Source organism: Esox lucius, chromosome 16 (assembly GCF_011004845.1).
Source record: "Esox lucius isolate fEsoLuc1 chromosome 16, fEsoLuc1.pri, whole genome shotgun sequence".
In the NCBI taxonomy this organism is placed as follows: Eukaryota; Metazoa; Chordata; class Actinopteri; order Esociformes; family Esocidae; genus Esox; species Esox lucius.
This window is the reverse complement of record NC_047584.1, coordinates 18,928,992-18,951,834: the sequence shown is the minus strand read 5'-3', so window position 1 is coordinate 18,951,834 and position 22,843 is coordinate 18,928,992. Positions and strand designations below refer to the sequence as shown.

The 22,843-nt window shown below is 39.8% G+C and overlaps 1 protein-coding gene across 1 annotated transcript; it reads right to left on the bottom strand.

The window, feature by feature from the left end:
- Nucleotides 1-2,921: 2,921 nt before the first annotated feature.
- Nucleotides 2,922-22,160, bottom strand: LOC105022430 (activin receptor type-1C). Its single transcript, XM_010890805.4, has 9 exons — nt 21,894-22,160; nt 17,331-17,561; nt 12,441-12,692; nt 11,965-12,195; nt 11,123-11,290; nt 10,409-10,565; nt 9,714-9,838; nt 8,554-8,684; nt 2,922-7,679 (listed from the first exon to the last, which is right to left on the bottom strand). The coding sequence occupies exons 1-9, from the start codon at nt 21,988-21,990 to the stop codon at nt 7,554-7,556; spliced, it is 1,518 nt and encodes a 505-aa protein (XP_010889107.2). The 5' UTR covers nt 21,991-22,160; the 3' UTR covers nt 2,922-7,553.
- Between the last annotated feature and the right edge of the window lie 683 nt (nt 22,161-22,843).

Sequence of the window (22,843 nt, the reverse complement as noted above, 5' to 3'; positions counted from 1 at the left end):
TGCATCTCAGAGCAAAAGCCATGGTCCGCAGAGAGCTTCCAAAGCATCAGAGGGATCTCATTGTTGAAAGATATTAGTCAGGAGAAGGATTCAAAATAATTTCCAAAGCATTAGATATACCATGGACATTACCATGGACATATTTACACAACAGAGGCATTACCAAGAACTGGATGTCCCTACAAAATTGATGAAAAGACGAGAAGAAAACTGGTCAGGGAGGCATCCAAGAGGCCTACAGCAACATTAAAGGAACTGCAGGAATTTCTGGCAAGTACAGGTTGTGTGCTATATGTGACAACAATCTCCCGTATTCATCATATGAACGGGCTATGGGGTAGGGTGGCAAGACAGAAGCCTTTTCTTACAAAGAAAAACATCCAAGCCCAGCTGAAGTTTGCAAAAACAAACATCAAGTCTCCCAAAAGCATGTGGGAATATGTGTTATGGCCTGATGAAACCAAGGTTGAACCTTTTGGCCATAATTCCAAAAGGTATGTTTGGCCCAAAAACAACACTGCACATCACCCAAAGAACACCATACCCACAGTGAAGCAAGGTGGTGGCAGCATCATGATTTGGGGCTGTTTTTCTTCAGCTGGAACCAGGGCCTTAGTCAGGGTGGAGGGAATTATGAACAGTTCCAAATACCAGGCAATTTTGGCACAAAACCTTCAGGCGTCCGTTAGAAAGCTGAAGAGGAAGTTCACCTTTCAGCATGACAACGACCCAAAGCACACATCCAAATCCACAAAAGCATGGCTTCACCAGAAAAAGATGAATTTTTTGGAATGGCCCAGCCAGAGCCCAGACCTGAATCCAATTGAACATCTGTGGGGTGATCTGAAGAGGGCTGTGCACAGGAGATGTACTTGCAATCTGACAGATTTGGAGTGCTTTTGCAAAGAAGAGTCTGCAAATATTGCCACATCAAGATGTGCCATGCTAATAGAGTTCTACCCAAAAAGACTGAGTGCTGTAATAAAATCAAAAGGTGTCCTACCTGCAGTCAAGACCTGTCCCCTATTGAAAACATTTGGCACACAAAATATGATCAAGGAGACCTGGAACTGTTGCGCAGCAAAAATGGGAATATATTTCCCTTTCAAAACTACACCAATTGGCCTCCTTAGTTCCCAAACACTTATTGTTAAAAGAACAGGTGATGTAATATAGTGGTAAACATGTAGCTGGTATCAAATGGGCATTAATTTTTCCAAAAACAATAATATTTCTCAGTTTCAACATTTGATTTTGTCTATGTACTATTTTTAGTTAAATACAGGGATAAATGATTTGCATTTTACGCAGTGTCCCAACTTTTTAGTAAACAGGGTTGTACCTTTTTCATGGTTGTTTGGATATGAATTGACAGCACTTGTGTAGTGTAACCCAGAGAGGACATTGGGGGTAATTTGGGGTGGCTCTTTAATTACCTCTTCACAGAACAGACTAATGGACTGCAGTGGGGCTTCACTCCATTCGTCTCTGTCCCACTTAGCTGTGCCACTGACCTTGCAACCACAGCAGTGCCTGGCCAGTGAGTAAACTAGACATGTACTGCTGTTGGTTGTCACACTTTATATGAATATAATCACTATGTAACTAACACAGTCATAAGTGTAGTAAACATACCAATCAGCCATAACATTATGACCACCTGCCTAATATTGTGGAGGTCCCACTTTTGCCGCCAAATCAGCCCTGACATGGACAACACTAGACCTCTGAAGGTTTGCTGTGGTATCTGGTACCAAGACATTATCAGCAGATCCTTTAAGTCCTGTAAGTTGCGAGGTGGAGCCTCCATGGTTTGGACTTTTTGTCCAGCACATCCTACAGATGCTCGATTGAGATCTGGGGAATTTGGAGGCCAAATCAACACCTTGAATTTGTTGTGTTCCTCAGACCGTTTCTTAACAATTTTTTCTTTGTGGCAGGGCGCATTATCCAGCTGAAAGGGACCAATGTCATCAGGGAATGCCATAAAAGGGTGCACATGGTCTGCAACATTGCATAGGTAAGTGGTATGTGTCAAAGCAACATCCACATGAATGGCATGACACAAGGTTTCGCAGCAGAACATTGCCTATAAAAATCCCACTGCCACAGCCGGCTTGCCTCCTTCCCATAGTGCATTCTGGTGCCATGTGTTCACCAGGTAAGCGACGCACACGCACCCGGCCATCCATGTGATGTAAAAGAAAGTGATTAATCAGACAAGGCAACCTCCTTCCATTGCTACGTGGACCAGTTTTGATGCTCATATGCCCATTGTAGGCACTTTAGGCATTGGACAGAGGTCAGCATGGGCACCCTGACTGGTCTGCGGCTAATTGACCAATTATCTGAACAGTCAGTTTTTGACATAGGCCTTGTTTAGTTGATTCACACAATTATTTTTGGTTTCATGACACATGCTTCACTTGCTGAACAAACAAATTGAATTGGTTTGAGGCCATGAATATGTTCTGTCAACATTGAGAAAACCCACGTCTGAGTTATGAAAAAGCCACATCTAACCAACAATTTCTGACTGTCCATGATCCTTGTCACAGGGCTCTAGAATCGATCGGAAGAATCTGTGAAGCCAGAGCACAGCACACAGGCAGATGACTAATCTGAGTAGTACTGTTAAAGCCAAGGTGACATGGTTTACTTCCTCCCTTCAACTGACAAATCTGCGGTTTTTGACTAATTAGCAGTTATGCTTTTCGAAGCACAGTACAATTATGAATCATTGCAGGGAATAAATATGTGACTCAAACGAATGTTCATTTCGGATAAACTACAGAAAAGGAAAGGGAAATGCTCTTACTGAGGCAGCTGAAATCATGCCTTTTATATTGTGCTTGTCTATCATCTTGTGTGGAATTATACCTGATAAAATCTATAAACTACTAAATGAAAAAATATAAACATTTTCAGTGAAAAGTAGTTTATTGACTATTTCAATATAATAAATAGTGTAAGACCGAAATTCAATGCAATGACACATCAAAATGACATAAAAAGACCCATATAACATACAACACAAAATAATTACTCTTGTCAACAGAAAGAATGAAGATAATTCATTGGAGGGTGATCTTTCCAAACGTTAACACTTTTATAAAAGTTATATCGCATTCCCAGAGCAGGCAAAACTCCCAGTGATGTCACCCGAAATTGTCTCTTTTCTTTGGAATGAATGATGGTCTTATAGAGGCAAAACAATTTCACCCATTTGACAGAAAATAATCAGTCTAATCAGCTTGTGAAACAAACTGACTCGACTGCAGGTCTTGACACAGGACAAAAGCATGACTGAATTTCCTGCTTAGACAAATATCAGCTTATCCAAAAGAAATAGGCAGAACTGTTTTTACATACAAAACGGCAATGTGACTGACTTTGTGATACAGCTACGCACACGGTATGTTTTGCAGAGCCAGTCTTTTACAATTTTAGACCAAGTTTAGTAGGTACCCCCTCAACTAAAACACTTCACAGACAGAATAACAGACAGATGCCGACTTACAAGAATGTTAAATAGCAACCGCAAACAAGAATACATCTACATAGTCTTTGTCGTTAATAGCCAGGGTGGATAGAAATTGGTGTAACAATGTCTGTAATGACAAGCATTTTGCTTGAAGCAAATTGGCATAAGCACCACACCACTTCACTACAAAACAATACACATTATGGTGTCAAATTAACTAACATACTTTTACATTTGCAGAAGGACTGTGTGAAGTAGTGTCCACATGCTATAACAAACAGAATACCAATCATACTATGTGATGGAGAGGAGACAGCCGCCCCAGATTTAGCTAATTTCTGCCTGTTTTAGCAAGTGCATTTTTACAATGGTGTTAGTGTTCACATGAGCAACCTGAACACAGTTGCCGTTCGTACTCATGACTGAGAAACATTGTCAAATTCATCTTCAGCAGACAACCAACAATTAATGAATATAAATATTTTGGACAGAAAAACATACAAGCTATCGTCGTTTTGTTTAAGAATGTTGATTAAAAAACAATTGACCACTTCACATTGTGTTTCTTGATAAGAATAGTGCTGGAGCTGGAGGTTTGTGAACACCAACTTAACGGAAAAAGTTAATCGTCTTCAGTCATTGACATTATTTTAGATAAAGGCTGTACTGCTTTGAGTAGCTTATACCAACAATGTAGTGCATACAGAAATAATAAAAAAAAGTTAACATATATTAAAATAAAGTACAAAATGTATATTTTCCCATTGGCATTTTCCCACTTTTGTTTCTCTATTCTGCATAGTGCAGCATTCAAATAAAGGCATTGGATATAGTATATTGACATTCCTATTGATCAAGGAGTTTCCATAACTACATTCAGGTAAATTACATTAATGTATATTAATATATAAAAATATAAATATAACATTGTAAATCTCTTCGGTGCTTTACAGAGAAAATGCTTTTATTAGGTTAAACACATAGACAGTCATGCAAAAACTAAGAACATCCCCCGGAAAGTTGTATTGTCTTAACATATAAGGACACATGAATATAAAAGGTAATCTAACTTAACAAATGACAATGAAAGATCATAATTTTAAATCATTTATACATCTGAATATCTACAGAAATCTTTGCTTCAATAACAGATGTTGCCCATTTTAGCTGAAATAACTTCATGTAGTCGTTTGTTGAAACTGTCTACCAGTCTCTTAAGTCAATTTCATCCACTCTTCTATACAGTACTGTGTCAACTGTGTCAGGTCCGAGGGCTTGCATGCACAGCCAACTTTAAGTCCTGCAACAGCATTTTGATAGGATAGAGATCTGGGCAATGACTCAGACATTCCATAGCCCTCTCTTTTTTTTGTTGCCATTCTATTGCAGCTTTGCACACGTTTTGCATTATTGTCTTGTCCATGTTCCGTTTAACTTCAGCTTTTTGAAAGATTCTCCAATAAGGATTTGGTACTATATGGAATTCATAGTTGACCAGGCCCGGGGGCATAATGTTACCACCACCATGCTTTACAGTTGGTAAGAGGTTATTCTGTTCAAAGGCAGTGTTTAGTTTTCACCAAACATGGCATCTGGTACTGAGGCCAAACAACTCCGCCTTTGAGTCATCTGTCCATAGCACATTGTTCCTGTAGTTTTGGTCCTGAACCCAGGATTGGATTGATTGCCTCAAGAGTTCTGTAGATCTCTGGGCGTTACCCTGGGGTTCTTAGAGAGCGTCTTTCAGTTAGCTCTTGGGCAGAATTTGGCAGGACAACCTGTCCTATGTAGATTGTTAGTGGTCTTCCTTTTTTCTGGACATTTGTAGATGATCCGTCAAATTGCTTAAAAAATTGCTTCTAAAGTAGTTATTTGCGAGGTTTATTTAATTGGGTTACCTTTATTAATGAATGTGGTTAGAATTTTATTTAGATAATAAAAAAGAGACAACTTTCCAGGTGGTGCATTTACTTTTTCACATGACTGTAAAGCATACATAAATTGTGGATGTGATTAAAAGTGGAATCAGCGATTGCCACATCAGTTTTGGAATTTCAGTGGAATTAATGCTCTATGGTCATTGGTTTTCGAAGACAACCCATGGGCTTAACTCAAGAGTTGTACCCCATCAGAACAGTTGAATATTGCTTGTTTTAATCCAATGTTTGTAAACATTGTAAAGGTAAATAAACACAGTATATTCTCTGAACATCCTTGCTTCCATAGTGCTGTTTGTGAATCGGAGACGCCAACTTGTGGCCAATTCCACAAGTGATGGCCTGATTATCATAGTTGTTGTCATTGTTTGGGCAGATTGCACCCCTTCATTGTTATATTCATGTGATATTTTTATATTCATTTTACCCCACTTTTTCCCCTCCTAATTTTCTCAAGCTTGAGATTATGGCCTTTGCTTATTACAACAACACACCCAGCTTGTACAGGAGAGTCAAAAATCTAAGTGTGTCCTCCAACGCACATCTTGCAGATCCACTCTGCCTGTTATTATACCGCTCACTCAAGCAGTATTCCCAGATACTTACATGCAGATATCCAGCCTACCACAAGGAGTCATTAGAGTGCAAGGATTCAAAGCCACCCTGTACAATATCCACCCCACCAATCCCAGATGGCGCTGAGCCAATTCGCACCACGGTACGCAAGACCCTTGTGCACTGTCAGTTTCCATACACAGGAGTTTACATCCTGGTCGCATTGATGCAGCAGTACCTTGAGCTATACTTAGACCAAAATGCCTCTCGAGGGCACAAGATGCAATATTTTATTTATTTATTTTCCACGATGTATAGTTTCAAGTTATAGATTATTTTCAAGTCATACAGTATAGAAAGACCATATAGATAGAAAAGGGCGGAGGGCTGAGAGATTGGGGGCAGCTCCACAGTAACAGTTATCTTCATGGGCAATGACCATGCGTGTCCGGTACCACCAGGCGTCAGTGCATTAATCAGTAACATTTACAGTCATTTCCACAGGTTGCCTAGCGCTACATGACAGTTATATATGGCACAAAGCATTAACATGTGCAACTTCAAGCTTTGGGCACTGAAAAATATCTGAGGTAGCAGAGAAAATCTCCATGTACATCCGATAAAGAGATCCCTGGACTGCATGTGCATATCGTGAGGGCTAGAACAACCATGGCATGATTGGTGCTCACAACAAAAGACAAAATCTGTAAAACATCTGAGATGTCTTCAATGATTGGTGTACACAACAAGGGACAAAATCTGTAAAGCATCTGAGATGTCTTCAATGATTGGTGTCCACAACAAGGGACAAAATCTGTAAAGCATCTGAGATGTCTTCAATGATTGGTGTCCACAACAAAGGACAAAATCTGTAAAGCATCTGAGATGTCTTCAATGATTGGTGTCCACAACAAAGGACAAAATCTGTAAAGCATCTGAGATGTCTTCAATGATTGGTGTCCACAACAAAGGACAAAATCTGTAAAGCATCTGAGATGTCTTCAATGATTGGTGTCCACAACAAAGGACTACATCTGTAAAGCATCTGAGATGTCTTCAATGATTGGTGTCCACAACAAAGGACAAAATCTGTAAAGCATCTGAGATGTCTTCAATGACTTTTGTTCTCTAACAGCTTACAATCATTTTAGTCCGATTCACTCCCGAGAATTCCCGCAGCGAAATACAGTGTGAACGGCTGATATAGAGGTGGGGGGCGCTGAGGAGAATCTAAATGGCATTTTCAAGGCATTTCTATTGTTTTGACCGAGTTCAATTGAACTCGCATCTATAGTACATCATCCGTCTTTTCCTGACACGTCACATCATTTTCATTGCATGTTCCTCCGGATTGGTTGACCCAGTTCCTATTCCATACTGCAGGGCAGGACAGACGTGTTCACTGATGTGAACAGTAGGCTCTTTTGGCATCACAAGCTGCGAGTGTTCAGTACAGAGGCATATTCCTTAGTGCCCACCATAGCAAACCACAACAAAACTTAATACAATGGAGTATGATAATTTCTTCTTACATTCAGGAGCGCCAGCCAGAGGGCTACTCTAGCTAGGTATTCAACCTAATCTTTGTTGTCCGTGAGTACAGTCACCTGAGAGACGGTTTTCTTGACCCTCAGGGCGGTGAGACGAGCTGCAGAGTTTGCAAACCAGCACTCACGCATCAGCTTGCCCATCACACGCAGTGCCTAGAAAATAAAGAGGCACGATTTTCAATAAACACATCAAAATGTTACCTGAACTTTTTTTTGCCAATTAGCACGCCTGCTGTCTATAGAGAGTTATAATTAGTCTACTAAGGTATTACAGGAAATCATAGTCCTTGCAGGTGATATCTTCCTAAAAGCAGCAGTTCAATTTACAGATACAACTCAAAATCCTAATATATCTAACATGGTCATGGCTAGAAGGAAGACAGCGCATGTCAAAGTGACATCATATTTTCACTGTGGACTGAACTCCCCACCTGATAGGGTATCTAGCCGGCAGATAAGCTAGTTGGGCTCTCTAGCTGGCAGCTACCAGAGTAAAAATAAATAAAATAAAGGCCTTATGTCAAGATCACAACTTCTTCATCCCATATAGAGGACAACAATGATTGCTATGCTGTGATCACAAGATCATTTTCTCAAGATCACTACATAACAAGTCATTTTGTCACCCCAGAGTGGCACAGTGGTGTATGTCACTGCCTTGCATTGCAGTCGGTAGTTTGAATTCTGGTCGCAGCATTACGCCCATGCACCCTGCAGAGAGCTGGTCATATCGGCCACGCGCCCCCGGGGGGGGGGATGGGTTGGATGTCAGGCTGCCTTGTCGCAACATGATGCAGTTTTTTTTACATTTTTCTTATAAATTGAAAGGAATTGGATAGAACTTTTTAATCTCCAAACATGTCATGATAGAGGCCCAGGGGGGTCCAGGGAAATAGGCCAGCGCCTCCGATGCATATGTACTGCTGAAGCCCACAGCTTTTTCCATCAAAAATGCTCTCCTCCATCTTTCAGCACTCTCTATCAAACACAGTATAACATTACAAGAAATAGGTCTTTAAAAAGTCACCTCGCAGCTCTGCCACTGGTTGGGAATGCTGGGTCTCAGTTTCTGGTCGCAAACAATCTTTCTCATGTCCTCCAAGGAGGGATCTGAAGGCACCATGTCATGGTAAGGCAACTGAAAATCTTCTTGAAGTCCTGGGGAACAAAAACACTTCACTTCCTTAGTATCTTGGCACGTGTATCAACTTTCATCAGTTCCATGGCAATAAACAAATTGTGACAAAATTGTGTTTACCGAATAGTGGTGAAACTGACTGCCCACTATCTTTCCTTCCCAAAATCAACCATCTTCAGTAGAAAGTTAAATCCGGAAACAGTTTACTTTTCTGCAACCCATCCTTTACCCAAGCTGCCAAGTAAACACTGGTAAAGATAACCTTCCTACCAATCGTCCACCATAGCAACCTAGTCCATAGGCTTGCCAGTAAAAACCCCTCAATACATTTGATGCAATCTCCCACACAGCTTTATGCTCTGTCACCAGTGTCCCCTCATCACTCTGACCTTCACACTCTACCAGGTACTCCAACAGTAACCTGCGCCTTCACCTCATTTGGTCATCATTCATTTTCGTACGCTGCCTCTAATGACTGGAATTCATTTCTAAAAGACCCTTAAATAAATTAATAAATAAATAAAGGCACTGCAGAATTTATCAAACATACATTTTACAGTATGGCTAATACATTATTTAGGTGGTAGTGAGTGTTGTCTTGTCATCTTGCAATGCCTTTGGCCTCGTCATCATTCAAAATGTAAATTTTTTTGGAACTGATTTACCTGTTTATATAACACCTAAATCAAAAAAATGAAAAAGGTAAATAAAAACGAACACACTTCGCTACTATTTAAATAAGGATGAATCGCTTAATAAAATAAGAGTCACCTGCCCCACAAACCAGTAACAGTTCCAATCAGTTTCCAGTGCATTAGCATCTAAGACAAGATACTTCCATGTGATTAGCTTCATGTAATAAAGTTAAATAACTGTGTCTTAAATGTCCTATCTAATACACTACTTTACATTACACTATGGGCCCTGGTCAAAATTAATACACAATACAGGAAAGGAGTATTAGCGTTAAATAGTCTAATTTACAGTAGTGAATGCAGAGGACAGAATGGGCATCTCTATTTGAATGGTTTCAATGTTACATGATGTACCTCTGACAGAGCACCTCCTTGCCAGTTCCCAGAACACAAGGCCCAGGGAGTAGATATCTGCCCGCTTGAAGGACTCAAAGCTGCTCATATTGATTGTCTCATCCAGTAGCTCTGGGGCCATGTACCTGTGGGCGGAATAATCAATTGTTAACTCCTAATTAAGGGTTTTAGGGTTGAGAGTCAACATTAACACATCTGTCCCTTAGAAAATGATACTCAATGTACTGGAGATGTATAGATAGGAAGCAAGCACACAGTGACCCAGAGACATTGTGATTATATAGACATCCCATCACTGTGTTAACAGTTAACCAACACAGCATATGGCATATGGTGTCCTAAAAATAGGACCTCTGAAAGGCAGAGAGTGCAGGTAAATGGATGCCGGTCACCTAACCAACAACTACATGATGAAACAAGGACTAGGCAGGTGAGATAAAGACTTAGTGTGTTTAATTCTGAAACCTTCCTTATCACCTGACCACAATTTATCTGTTAATATCTCTTAGAGATAAAATAAAGATGAATACTAATATTTAAGAAGAAGTAAAAGTGGCAAATACAAGAAGAATTGTTCTTCCATTTTCCATTTAAGTCAATTAGCCGATGCTCTTAATGTACGCAGTCATCTTAACCCAGATGACTGCATCCATTTTCATACTTTCTTGTCCTTAATTTAAAATCTGCCTAGTTACCTCTTTGTTCCCACTCTGTGATTGGACGGTATGTCAATAGTGTTAGTGCTGGAGTCATGTTTTACAGCCAATCCCAGGTCTGCTATGACTGCCGTCCCATTCTTCTTAACCAGGATGTTTTTAGACTTTATGTCTCTGTGGGCAATGGCAGGTTTTCCTGTACAACCGATCAAAATTCAGAGTATTTATAACACAGTTATTATAATCATTTTGGTAATTTGCTAACTTGATATATGGATTATCACTGTTGTATGTTCCTTACAAAATCCATGTCCAGTGTTAAGAATACATTCACAATACAGTTATGACTTTATTTAGTAATTTTGATAACTTGCTAATATGAAATAATGTTCATGTACGTTGTCATGGTTGTATATGACCTTAAAAAATAGAAGTCAATGTGAAGAATCCCAAATTACTCGCTCTAGTTTAGAGCATGTGCAACATGAATGAAATGTACTAATTGTGCTTAGGCACAGCAGCATGCCATTCCCGACAGTTTATATCTTCATACAGTATCTATTTTTGCCACAATTCCAAACTATCCCTTTAAAACATCTGATCTTGTTTTAATCCTACACAAACTCTGAATATGCTAAACACAATCCATGAATTACACAGTATCTACACGGGATATTTAGGGATCTTACGTTTCCCATTAAAAGCTCTGAGGTAAGGACTTCGGCTGAAAGAAGTCCGGTGCCATTCCCTTACCCTGAGTGCCAATTATCTCCATGTGGAGGTGTGCCAGTCCGCTGGCGATGGACAACGCCAGGACAATCATGCCGTCTACGGACACTGTGTACCTGTTCAGGTAGTCGAACAATGAGCCATGTTCGTGGTACTCTGACACCAGCCACAGCTGAGTCCAAGATCCGTTATCTGCAACAAACAGCGAAGGGGCACGGTCAAGCACCAGGGGCTGGCGTCTGTGTATTGTATTGAGACTGTTAGTTGCATATGGCCAAAGCAATAAAATGACATGATCAGTCCTGGGAGCGTTTTATGCTCAGGTAAGGGATCAGTCCTGGGAGAGTTTTATGCTCAGGTCAGGGATCAGTCCTGGGAGCATTTTATGCTCAGGTCAGGGATCAGTCCTGGGAGCATTTTATGCTCAGGTCAGGGATCAATCCCGGGAGCATTTTATGCTCAGGTCAGGGACCAATCCTGGGAGCATTTTATGCTCAGGTCAAGGATCAGTCCTGGGAGAGTTTTATGCTCAGGTCAGGGATCAGTCCTGGGAGAGTTTTATGCTCAGGTCAAGGATCAGTCCTGGGAGAGTTTTATGCTCAGGTCAGGGATCAGTCCTGGGAGCGTTTTATGCTCAGGTCAAGGGTCAGTCCTGGGCTCATACTGTATACAACAGCGGGTCTGCCGATCTAAAAATAGTTTTGCCTGTCAGATTTAAGACCAGACCTGAACCATCTGATCTTAGTTCTGCCATACATATCTGAGACAACTTAAACAACTAACAAAATCATACAAGAGTGCATACTTCGCAAAAGCAAAGAGTGGCAATTATGTGTGTATATATATTTATAATATGTCAGCATTGCCTTTGTTATCAGCTGCAATGAATCCCAGGATGTTCTCGTGTCGGAGCATGATGGTCTGATAGACCTCCGCCTCCCTGAACCAGGACCTCTCATCTGGGGACGAGAAGATCTTCACCGCCACGTCCTCCCCTCGCCACTTCCCCCTCCAGACCTCCCCGAAGCGGCCCTTCCCGATGTTGTCCTGCAGCACGATGGTCCGAGCGATCGTCCTCTGGACTAGCAGTGGTAGTCCTGTGATACCAAAACCATGGCCGGCTCATCAGGATGCCTCATGTAAACGTCCATGAACACAGTCAAAACTGGGAACTCTCCTAACGTACAGCAATTTGCCTTCTTCCTGCTCAACGTGGCCACGTGTAATGGTTTCAAAGCGCTACTTGCCATGAGGACCATCAGTTAGAACACGACTATTAGACATTTTCTCATGAGCACTTAAACAAGGTTACACCTAAACAACATACATGTATCTGTCTTACCAGAGCCTGACCCAGAGGTGCTCATGTCGAAGATGAGGTCTTTCAGACACTTGTCGGGGGACATGAGACTCTGGTCGTCAAGGGGCTCCTCTGCATCGTGTTTATGGGCCCTGCTGGAGGCACAGCGCTGACCCTGAACCACACAGACCCCCAGCAGAATGCCCACACACAGCAGGGCAGAAGGCACGAGGATGACTGCCGCCAACTCCAGCCTGCCCCAGCCAGGCTCCTCCGAAGGCCTCTCTAGATACCCTTGACAACACACAGATAGCAGGGCATTAAGTACCTAACATACAAGATCCATCAACAAAATATACTGTGTATACATGCATATTTAATATTTCATTTTAAAAAGCGGGCTGACAATGTTTACATTAGGCATATAAAGAGACTTCCTGTACTCAAATTTGAATATGCTAATACTCTCCATGATTCCTATGCCCTCTAGTGGTCAATTCCAACAACTTTGTTTATTAATTAGCTCATTACTATCAACAATGTGCAGCCTACAGAATCTACTCATTTCAGTTCCAAATAGGATGGTGAAAAAGTATTATTGAACAGTAAATTGTTTCTGAAGGTTGTTGTGCTAACCATTTCTTTGTGTTAAACAAAAAAATTGCTTACACAGAACACCATTAATCAAGAATAGGAATGCTGTCTTGGTGTCAGCTTCAGAAAAAAATTGTTGTTTTACAATACAGCTGTAAAATGGGAAAGGGCTGTGGTGAGTTAGAAGCCTCAAAATGCTAGAGGCCTACTGTGGCCATCTACTTGCTGTATGTTCCAAAAGTTTAGCTTGTTTGGCCAACAATAAATTCCAAACGGTTGTGATTTGCGAAGGCACACTCATAACATATTTTAGTGACCCTTATAGGTCACCCGGTAAGAGCACGGTGCTTGCAACACCATGACTGTGGGTTTGTTCCCCTCTGGGGGCCATTAAGAAAAAGTATGAAAATGTATGCAGTTACTACTGGATAACAACATCTGCCACACTTATTAAGCATACATCAATATGCTGCATACATCAATATGCTTAATACATGCTTAATATGCTTACACTAATCAAGCATAAATCAATATGTATCTAGCCTCAGATTGACCTGGCTCTGCTGCAAGACTTCTAAATTCTAAATGCCCTGCAAGTGTAACGTTGTAATGACGTTCAGAAAATAGTGAGCAGCTGACATTTTTCAGTCCTCCATTTGTTCACACATGGTGTGGACAATTTGTCTGGAAACAACCCTTTCAGGGGCAACCCAAAAAAAGAATTCTAAAAACAAAATTTTTAATAATGTTAGAATGCTAGAATGGAGATCATGGAGGTCAAGAGTAACACATTACTTAATGAAGCATTATTCTTTCAATACTATACGGGTTCAGCATACAAGCATATCCTTATCTACTATAAGCTGGAAAATCCTGAATATCACCCATAAAGTGCACTTTAAAGCCTAAGTGGTCCTTTTCATTTGACCTGGCCGTTAAATCTAGCAATCGTCTGTGAGTGTCCTCATCCTGTAAGACATTTTGCACTGTTGGCAGGGTGAGAACAGTACACAGAGTTCCAAATGTGAACACAGTCGACTAACCCGGAGTTAAGTGTTTCACAACACATCGTTCCCTTTAACCTCAAATGCCCTCCTACCACACGTCCAAGTAGAGTAAAGCAAATCCCTCAACAGAAAAGTGCAACACAACAGGAAACCAGCCCCAACCTATATTGCCCTACTTGTCAAATGAATTAATTTATTTCAACGACGATACCAGTTGCTAAATCTACTTACTTAGGGGCCTACTCAAAGCTATGTGCTTTGATCAGGCCACTAATCATTTTGTATTGCTCAGAGGCAACTTTGAGCACAGTATGTGCTAAGTCGGTCATACATTTTGACATATTCAAACATTACAAATATCAGAATACGTCTTTATTGATAGTTAGTGTATGTGACAATACGAAACGTGTTCTTCAGACTAGGCATATTTGAAAAAACAGTCCATCTGGGAAGACAGATACAGTGTTTTACATGCAGAGATATCGTGATCTCATCTGCCCTTTGCACTTTCTGTCATGCATTATATCCTTCACAATAGCATCCATAAACATAGCTGATTTATCTTGCTTTACATGATCCAGAAGAATCCGGTTTGCAAATAGATCAGCTGTCCCTTGACATTACTTAACAAACATGTATGGTACAACACATCTCTGAAAAATAAATGTTATACCTAAGTGTTTTAATTCAATGTTACTCTTGAAATTTGACCTTACATGTCTTAAAAGAGTCTCATTAGACAAAGAGTCCCCCATTTGGTGCATAGAAGGAGAAGTGAAGGAACCATTTATTTAATCAGCTCTGTTATTGGAACACAATATTGCAATCCCTGCGCTGACAGATCATTTGTCTGTCACACCAAGTCCCTAACAAAAACCCTTTCATGTAAAAGTGATGTAGACTTCATCCAAAACAACTGTGGTCAGTTAAGTTGGATCAGTGTCATGTAGAAGTGGTGTTTATGAGTAATTGATACAGTTGTTCCCTTTTCTCTGCAGCTTGGGCAATTTGGAAGCAGTTGGACCACTCTGCTTTGGTACATACAATCAATGTGGTAACCAAGGAAACTGGCATTATGGGCTGAACAAAACCATAGCTGAATAGAACAGAGAGTCTGACCTGTACCTCTTTTAAACAGAAGAGTCTCTGCAATGGAACCATTTCCTCCAAAACAGCAGCAAGCAATACACCATGGCTTTGTCCATATTCTAGATTCTATTTGGCTAAAGTCACCCAACCTTCTATTGAAAAGATGTGTGGGCTTTATTCAAGCCCAATACTAAAATACCTGATTGGACTTAACTACTCTAACCTATCCAATTGTAGATACATGAAAGTGTTGGAACACATTCTATTGAAAATATTTGATTGCCAATTGGAGACTATTTAGGGAGACAGTTGGTGTTAACTTTCACTGTGAGCAATATATTAAGTGATCATAGAGCATAGGAAATATAATGTTGACCAATAATAGCGTATTTATGACAGTCTCTATTATTATATGAAAAGGCCAGCACTAAAAAGGGAGAAGTGTGTCTGTTTAACAAACAACACCATAACTTACTCTGTTGTTCTTCCATATTGAGCAAATACAAAATATGCAGATGACAGTAATAATAAGAATGTTTACACCACAAACTTAAATGTCATAGAAACATTATGAGCATCTGATATGCATTTCAAAGGCCATTTTCCACATCTAAGCATTTTTTAACTGTTATATTAGCGAACTGCTTTTGCTGAGTTTCCTTTTGTGACAGAGGAGACTTCACTTCCTTTGCACAACAGTAATCAAAACCGTAAATGGCATTCCCCTTAGAAATAAGAAGGGAAATGACAAACTATATTGAAGGAATATTATTTAATCTAATAGGGTACCAACTTGTGAACAAATGTGAAATTCACAAACGTATTAAAGTGACGTTTGGCTCAAAACCCCTATTTCTAAAATTTGATTTGAGCTATCTAGTAGTGTTTTTGCAAGATGTGGGTGTAGATTGGCCCCTCTCAGCATTGAAAGGCCCCTCTCAGCATATACACAAACCACACACATTGTATGACACATACTTACATTTGTAACAATAGTTCTATTGAAACAGAAGCACAGGTCATTATTTTTGTCATTCAGTTAGACAATTAGATTAATTATGACCTAATTAATCAGCTGTCCAGTCAAAAGGAAAATGCTGTCCAGCAAAAAGCCTTGACGAAAGAAATTAGTTAGCAATAAGGTAAATACCGGCGCCAAAGCCTGACACCTTTTCCTCAGAAACCCAACTTTATAAGTTCAGAATTTTCACTTTAACCACTTATATTGTCTTTCTTGTTGTTTTCTAATTTTTCTTGTTTGTTTATGTACATATTTATATAGATGATGTAATGTTACAGATGACGCCTGTGGCATATTGGACTGTTATTCAATTTAGTTGTTCGTTTCTTGGGTCTGTATTTTGCTTTATCAGTGTGGAGTACAGCCAGCATACAGACATTCACCCTGGGGTCAATGGTGCATGAGCCAACAGGCAACATGAACCGACAGCTTTAACTGGCCAGCCACTAAGTCCTCTACTAGACGTCTCACTCTAACACACGTCAGGCCTGACCAGGTATTTATAAACCCGGGAAGATCACTGGCTAGCCGGGGTTAACCACTGACAACGCTATTATGTCACAGGATATGTAAAGCGGATCAGTGCTAGCTCAGCTCGTCTGACCGCAGTCTGAGTGGGAAATCCCACAGAGAATGTCTGCATGAGTGTTCTCTGAATTTGTTCTCATACGATCATTTCCTCGGCTAGAATAACTGCAGGTGGAGCAGAAAGTGCTGAAAGGGTAAACTCCTGTCAGCACAGTCTGGGCTTGAGTTCAGGAATTGTACGTGGTGAAGTTTCCAGAAAGTGAAAACATATCCTTTTCTCATATGGTATCTGGCCAAATCTGTTAAAACCTTAAACATACTGGCTGGTTAATACTTCGTATCTATGGGTAATTTGGATCCTGGATGCTGACAGGATAAAAGTTGTAGTATTTTAAATAAGATTGTGTAACACTGGTATAACAAAACAATAACTTTTTTTAATGTTCTAATTGCATTTTGTAACCAGTTTATCATTGCAGTAAATCCCACGTGTGTTGTGATGAAGAACAATCCTTAGCTGTAGTATATTGACCATATACCGACATAAACCCCCTCAGGCCCTACATATTAAATAACTACGATTCTAATTTGCTAAGCAATTTGAAATGCATCCTCTATGCATCCATCCTAATGTAAAGTAATCTGTTACATTAATTAAGTTTTGAGCTTAGTAAACCATAGCTTTATAAGTACCTGAATGCAGATGCAGTGTTTCATTGTTGCAGAAGTCTGTAAAGCAGCAGTTCCTTTTAGAAACATTCCTGGAGCTGTAGCAGAAGACCTGCCCTCTCATCTCGGCCGGGGAGAGACAAGATTTGACCGCCTCCTCCTTCCCATTGATCAGCATCACAGAGTTCCAGCAGGCTCCGTCCGCGCCCGTCTCACAGGTGTTGTTGGCACAAAGCTGACACACACACTTCAAAGCTGAAATGCAACATATGTGGAAACAGTAAACGTCTGGCCTTATAAGAACTTTCAAAGAAATAGTAATTGTCTGCATGTTTTTTTTAGCCTTTTTTTTTACAAGGCGTTCAATATCCCTTTGACTTCTGGAGAACAAAATTAACCACTGTTTATCTCATGTTTTAGGACTAGCTGTCTGAGCTACAGCATGGAAATTTGATCTAGAAACCATTCATTCATTGTTACAGCAGGAGGTGTTGAGTGGGCATTGACTATTACAGACCTAATGGCTACTGGCTATTATGGCTAATGATCATACGCTTTGTTGAAGCGGAGGCCTTCTGTCCTATTATGTAACCCTGGCCATGCTCCAAAAGTGCAAAAGGAGGTGGGCGAATTTAACACCCAGAAAATCTTCTTTCCTTCTCAGAACTCCTACCCACTCCTGCCATGTTTTGATAAAGGACACTCAGGAAAGCATGGCAAATAGAAGGAAAGGACTGTTTAAAAGGATGGGTCTGTGCCAAAATCTTACAGCAGTTTATAAGGACCTGCAGGGAATCTCTCAGGTGTAGATTCTCCCAAAGACATGTGATGTGAAAATGAATAAACTATTCCAAAGCTTTTAACAATGAAATGTGGTGAGAAATACTTCATATTGTACAATCTTTTAATAGATTCCTGGATGACTTGCTCCTTCACTGTGAGTAATGTCACTTTCCAAAAAGGTCTATGAACTGATATTTGTTTATATATATTAAACGATATTTGGGAACATTTATCAGATGATATATTCCTAATGGAGCATTTTTTTATGGAAATTCTGCTTTGAGTGTGCTTTTGCTCCAGGAGTGTTAAATTAGTCTGGCTACTGAAAAATGATTAATTGTTGGGTGTAAATTGTCATTTCACTGATTAGCACTAATATGAGAAGAAGAAAAAAAAGAAGAGCAGAACACACCTTATTTGTGAAGTGCAGTTCCCGGTGAGATCAAATTTACTTTATTGTCCATTCAAGACCTTTGGACAAAACGTAGCTCTGAGCTAGACACTCACTGATAGAAACTATGGAGTCAAATTTATATAGATAGATTACTAGTTAATATTTCTACCCAATTATTGTTTAGTCACAAAGACTAAACATTTGTCACCAACGTCAATAGTAGTCGTATAAATAGTGTACCTAAAAGATGTCATGATTGTGGATTGAAAATTAGCAGGACATGAGCTTGGAAAACATCAAAACGTTCCCAGGTTACTTCACTTAAACCAAATCATACGTGGTGTATTTAATATAAGTTAACTCAATAACAACAAAAAAGGAGAGGGGGGCTTCCCGAAAGCCACAGCAGTACAGTCACTTGCAAAGTAGCTGCATTTATTTACTTCTACCAAAAACAACTTTCAGTAAGTTAAGGTCATTCTTGTGAGAGCAAAAAAACTGAACTGTGCTATGATGTCTTCCTTTTTCATGGATCATTATGTACACGACCTAACACACAGAATGTTTTATTGATTCATCGTGAGAACCTTATTGCACCAAGTTCAAATTGGTTTTGTGCAAATAGAATTGTATAGCTTTTATTGTTTTCATGGTAAATATACATTGAAGGAACATTTAAAACAAGTTACTGTGAATTACATAGAGTATTTGCCTTTATTGCAAGCACGGTATGCTTTATTGAACAGGAAAATGTTGAAAGAGTGGAGAGCTCATGCTAAACACAGCAGGTCAGACTTGGACACACTGCAGCCCTTTATGTGTACCGTAGGCAAGGGCTTAGACTGCTGGACCACAGTCACACGTTTACTTTTAAAAACATTTCAGATTTTAGACACAAGGTCTCATATTATTGCTTTCTTTGAATGTAAATGTCTTGATGCTCACAAGCAAACACAATTAAGACACAGACAAACACTGGTGTGTCAGATGGTGTGCAGCGCCCATGGACCCATTGTAGATTAAGCACATTGCTCCATCTCAAGGGCACAACAATATGTGGTGTTTTTAGGATAATGTTTTTTAGGATAGTAACGCTTCAGTAGCTGATCCTTTTCTCTATATTGGCTGCCAGTCCAGCGATGCTCAAGTGTTTACATCATTCTCTGTCTTTCCCATTGTCCACATGGAAAGGACACTAGCAGGGACAGGCATACTAACATACAAGAGTGTTTCTGCCATAAGAGGCACTGTACTGTGAACACTTGGATGTCTGCTAAATTATACATAGAGTGCAGTGAGAGAATCTGCACTCAAACTAATCCGTCAGTGGGAAGTTAACAAATGAGACGGGGAAAGTGAACACCATTGTTCATGACAGATATGCAAATGGACGGAAAACACCTGTCAGGTAGGAACCCTGCTGCTCTGCAAGGACGTCTTGATTTACATCTGAGGTTCAAAACCATGACAAAACACTATCAAAACCGAATTGGAATAGTTATTACTGTTGGCCAATGAATGGTCACTGATTTGAAGTGTACTATGAGAAGGCACTTCATAATTCTGCCATAATGACAGCTGGGGCTCACTTGCTGATCTCGATGTATAAGGGGAGAACGTCATCCTCTCTAGAAGCTTCTCGGCCATTGGTCATGTAAACAGACAGCTCCCTTCACAACGACTAATTGTAAGGGCAGAATATTATAGAAACTCCAAATGTTAGGAGGCTCATGTTGAATGAGTATTGTCAAAATGGGACAAGTAGCAAAAGCTGTACATTTAAACCTTGTAATGTAAATCCTTGCATATGTACTATTTGCACAACGTTCACCCTAAAGCAATGTAAACCTTTTCAAGATAATGAGACTGTACACCTGCTACCTTTAAAAATGTCCAAATAAGAGATGAAGAAATGGAAAGTCCTCGTAAAGGTTTCCCGTCACGTGCACATCCTTAAAAAATATTACGTGCTTTGATTATGAAGTATAAAATCAGAAAGACCTGGAAACAGAACATACAGGCAATTAACACTGTTGTTTGGCAACTCGTCAGGACAGTCGAATGCCACAACAAACATCCATTTGGATCGCAGTTTTGTCAATAAAGGTGTTATTTGAAGCACCGGTAAGTGTTCAGGGCTCTCTTGTTTATTAGTAGGAGGTGTTTTACGTCAATATTTCACAGTGCACTCAGTTAAATACTAAATGTAGAAGAAAGAACGGCCATATATTATCATGACTAAGAGGCTAGGTCCTCGAGTGTAGACACATATAACCTTTCACTAGGCAAAGAAGATGGGTTAGGATGTGCAAATGCCTGAATTTTAGATGACATTACACGAGGCAATCGCAAATTTGTCTCCCCCTACAAATGACAGTGCCCCCCTGGTGCCAATCAGTGTAATTTCGAGATGGCGGGATCTCTACCGCAAGACACATTAATTAACCTGGCTTCAATAAAACCTGAACAATAGGGATGTCTGAGATATACTGAGTTCGGAAAGTAAAACCAGTATAAGAATAAATAATTAGACAAATTAAAATATGTGTTTGAAACATGAACCAATTAAACGTCAAAAAAATAAAAATAACATCTAATTAAGGCACTCCTGCGGAAAATGTCAAAATCCTGCAGCATGGCCAAAGATAAAAAGGCATGAACTTGTTGCCACTCACGAACCTTTTTTGGAGTTACCAGGCAAGTACTTGTTGAAACTGTGGCTTAAAGACCCCTGAAGGGCGCTTGGAACCAGCAGTGGGTCTTGATAAGATTGGGGGGGTAAATAAAAAAAATATGCTTTTCTTTTTTTTTTGGATTAGTTGGTTATATAACGAACATTTCAGTCTCTATACACACACAGACTATCGTATTTCTCCTATGCGGTAATTTGATTGATTATTTGACTTATGCTCAGGTTCTGCGCTTTCGTTTGTTTTCACATCATATAGGCTACTGACTGGTAAAATTGAGTGTGGTCACAATGAGAATGGAAATATGTGCAATGCGACAATATGTTAGCTTAAATGTTGCTTCTATTAAAAATAACAGAATCATGTTTTTGAATGCCTGCCTGTGAGGGATAGATTTATATTATTGCTTTGCACCTTATTACAAAAAAGGTATACTGACCTATTTTATAGTGTAATCATATTTTAAAGCCAATGCATTATTTCTACAGTGTCAATCCATACTTTTTTTCGGGGGTGTCTTCTTTCGGTAAGATCAACAACAACAATTATTTAAAAGAGAGATTGAATATGACTACCAGTTTCTGTATGAAACCTGTAGCCTATTAAGTAATTAATCTAGGTACATGTAATATTACAATAATTACCCTACATGTTAAATACATGTACTCGAATCCCTTAAAACTAGTAAGAAAAAGTTTATCAAGTGAAAGCATAGCCTACCTGTGCTCAGCTGTGCGACGGATATAAATATCAACGCCGCCTCAACAGTGTGAAACCTGGGACGAGTCATGGCCGGAGCCACATCTGCTTGGTTCATTGACGCCCTGTCTATACCTCTTTTCCAGAGAAAATCATCGGTTTCTTATTAAGTCCGTCTGCCATGTGCACACTTCGCATTGCTTCACTCCGAATAACCAGAGAACTGAAAACGCCCCGCCTCTGTAGCCTGGAATTTAAGAGGATTAACGATATAGCCCACTGATAAAGACATGTGAATGAAAGAGTACGGAACGTCTCTTTGTCGCGGGTCTAGTTGTCCCTATGGCCTACGTCAGTAGAAACCATTAAATCAGGAAACACACTTCTGTGATTAACAAATAGTACTGTAGCCTAGATTCAATAAAATTTCTATTTAAAGTGCCCTTTGCTAGGCTTAGAGTAGTACCAACACAAAACAAAATTGTGAGCAATGACGAGGAACCGTATCTACTCCATTCTACTTGCTCATTTATCTATTTTATCAGAGGTATGCATACTTTGTAAACATGTTTCCATGCCCCAATAAGATAATAGTCAACAGAATCAAAGACAAAGCTCATGATTTCCCATTATACCTTCTATAGAGTTTATAAACCATGTACATGCAATTATAAAGTGAGGTTCCCCTGAGGTGAAGAGTTAAATAAATCACTATTTACCTCACGTTTAAACAAAGCCAATGAATATATTTTGCAATCAGACACACCAACCAACACACCTTTTTAGTAAATGATGAAAAACACTATGTGCCTAATGTTGCAAATGGCTTCACCTCAGCCATACACCTTGATTGGTGCATCAACCACATGTAGCAACAGACAGGGATGATGACTTAAGAGGCTGGTTTATTAGCAATGTAACATTACATTACAAACCTGGTCTGGACGAGTAAGCAGGAGGAACTTGAGGCC

What these genes read in the sequence shown, in the direction of transcription:
- LOC105022430 (XM_010890805.4), bottom strand. Translation starts at nt 21,990, where the DNA reads ATGAACCAAGCAGATGTGGCTCCGGCCATGACTCGTCCCAGGTTTCAC. An exon ending in CACAGAGTGGGAACAAAGAG is followed by an intron (nt 9,839 to 10,408) that starts GTAACTAGGCAG and finishes TTCCGCCCACAG; the next exon opens with GTACATGGCCCCAGAGCTAC. An exon ending in AAGGAGGTGCTCTGTCAGAG is followed by an intron (nt 8,685 to 9,713) that starts GTACATCATGTA and finishes TTTGTTCCCCAG; the next exon opens with GACTTCAAGAAGATTTTCAG.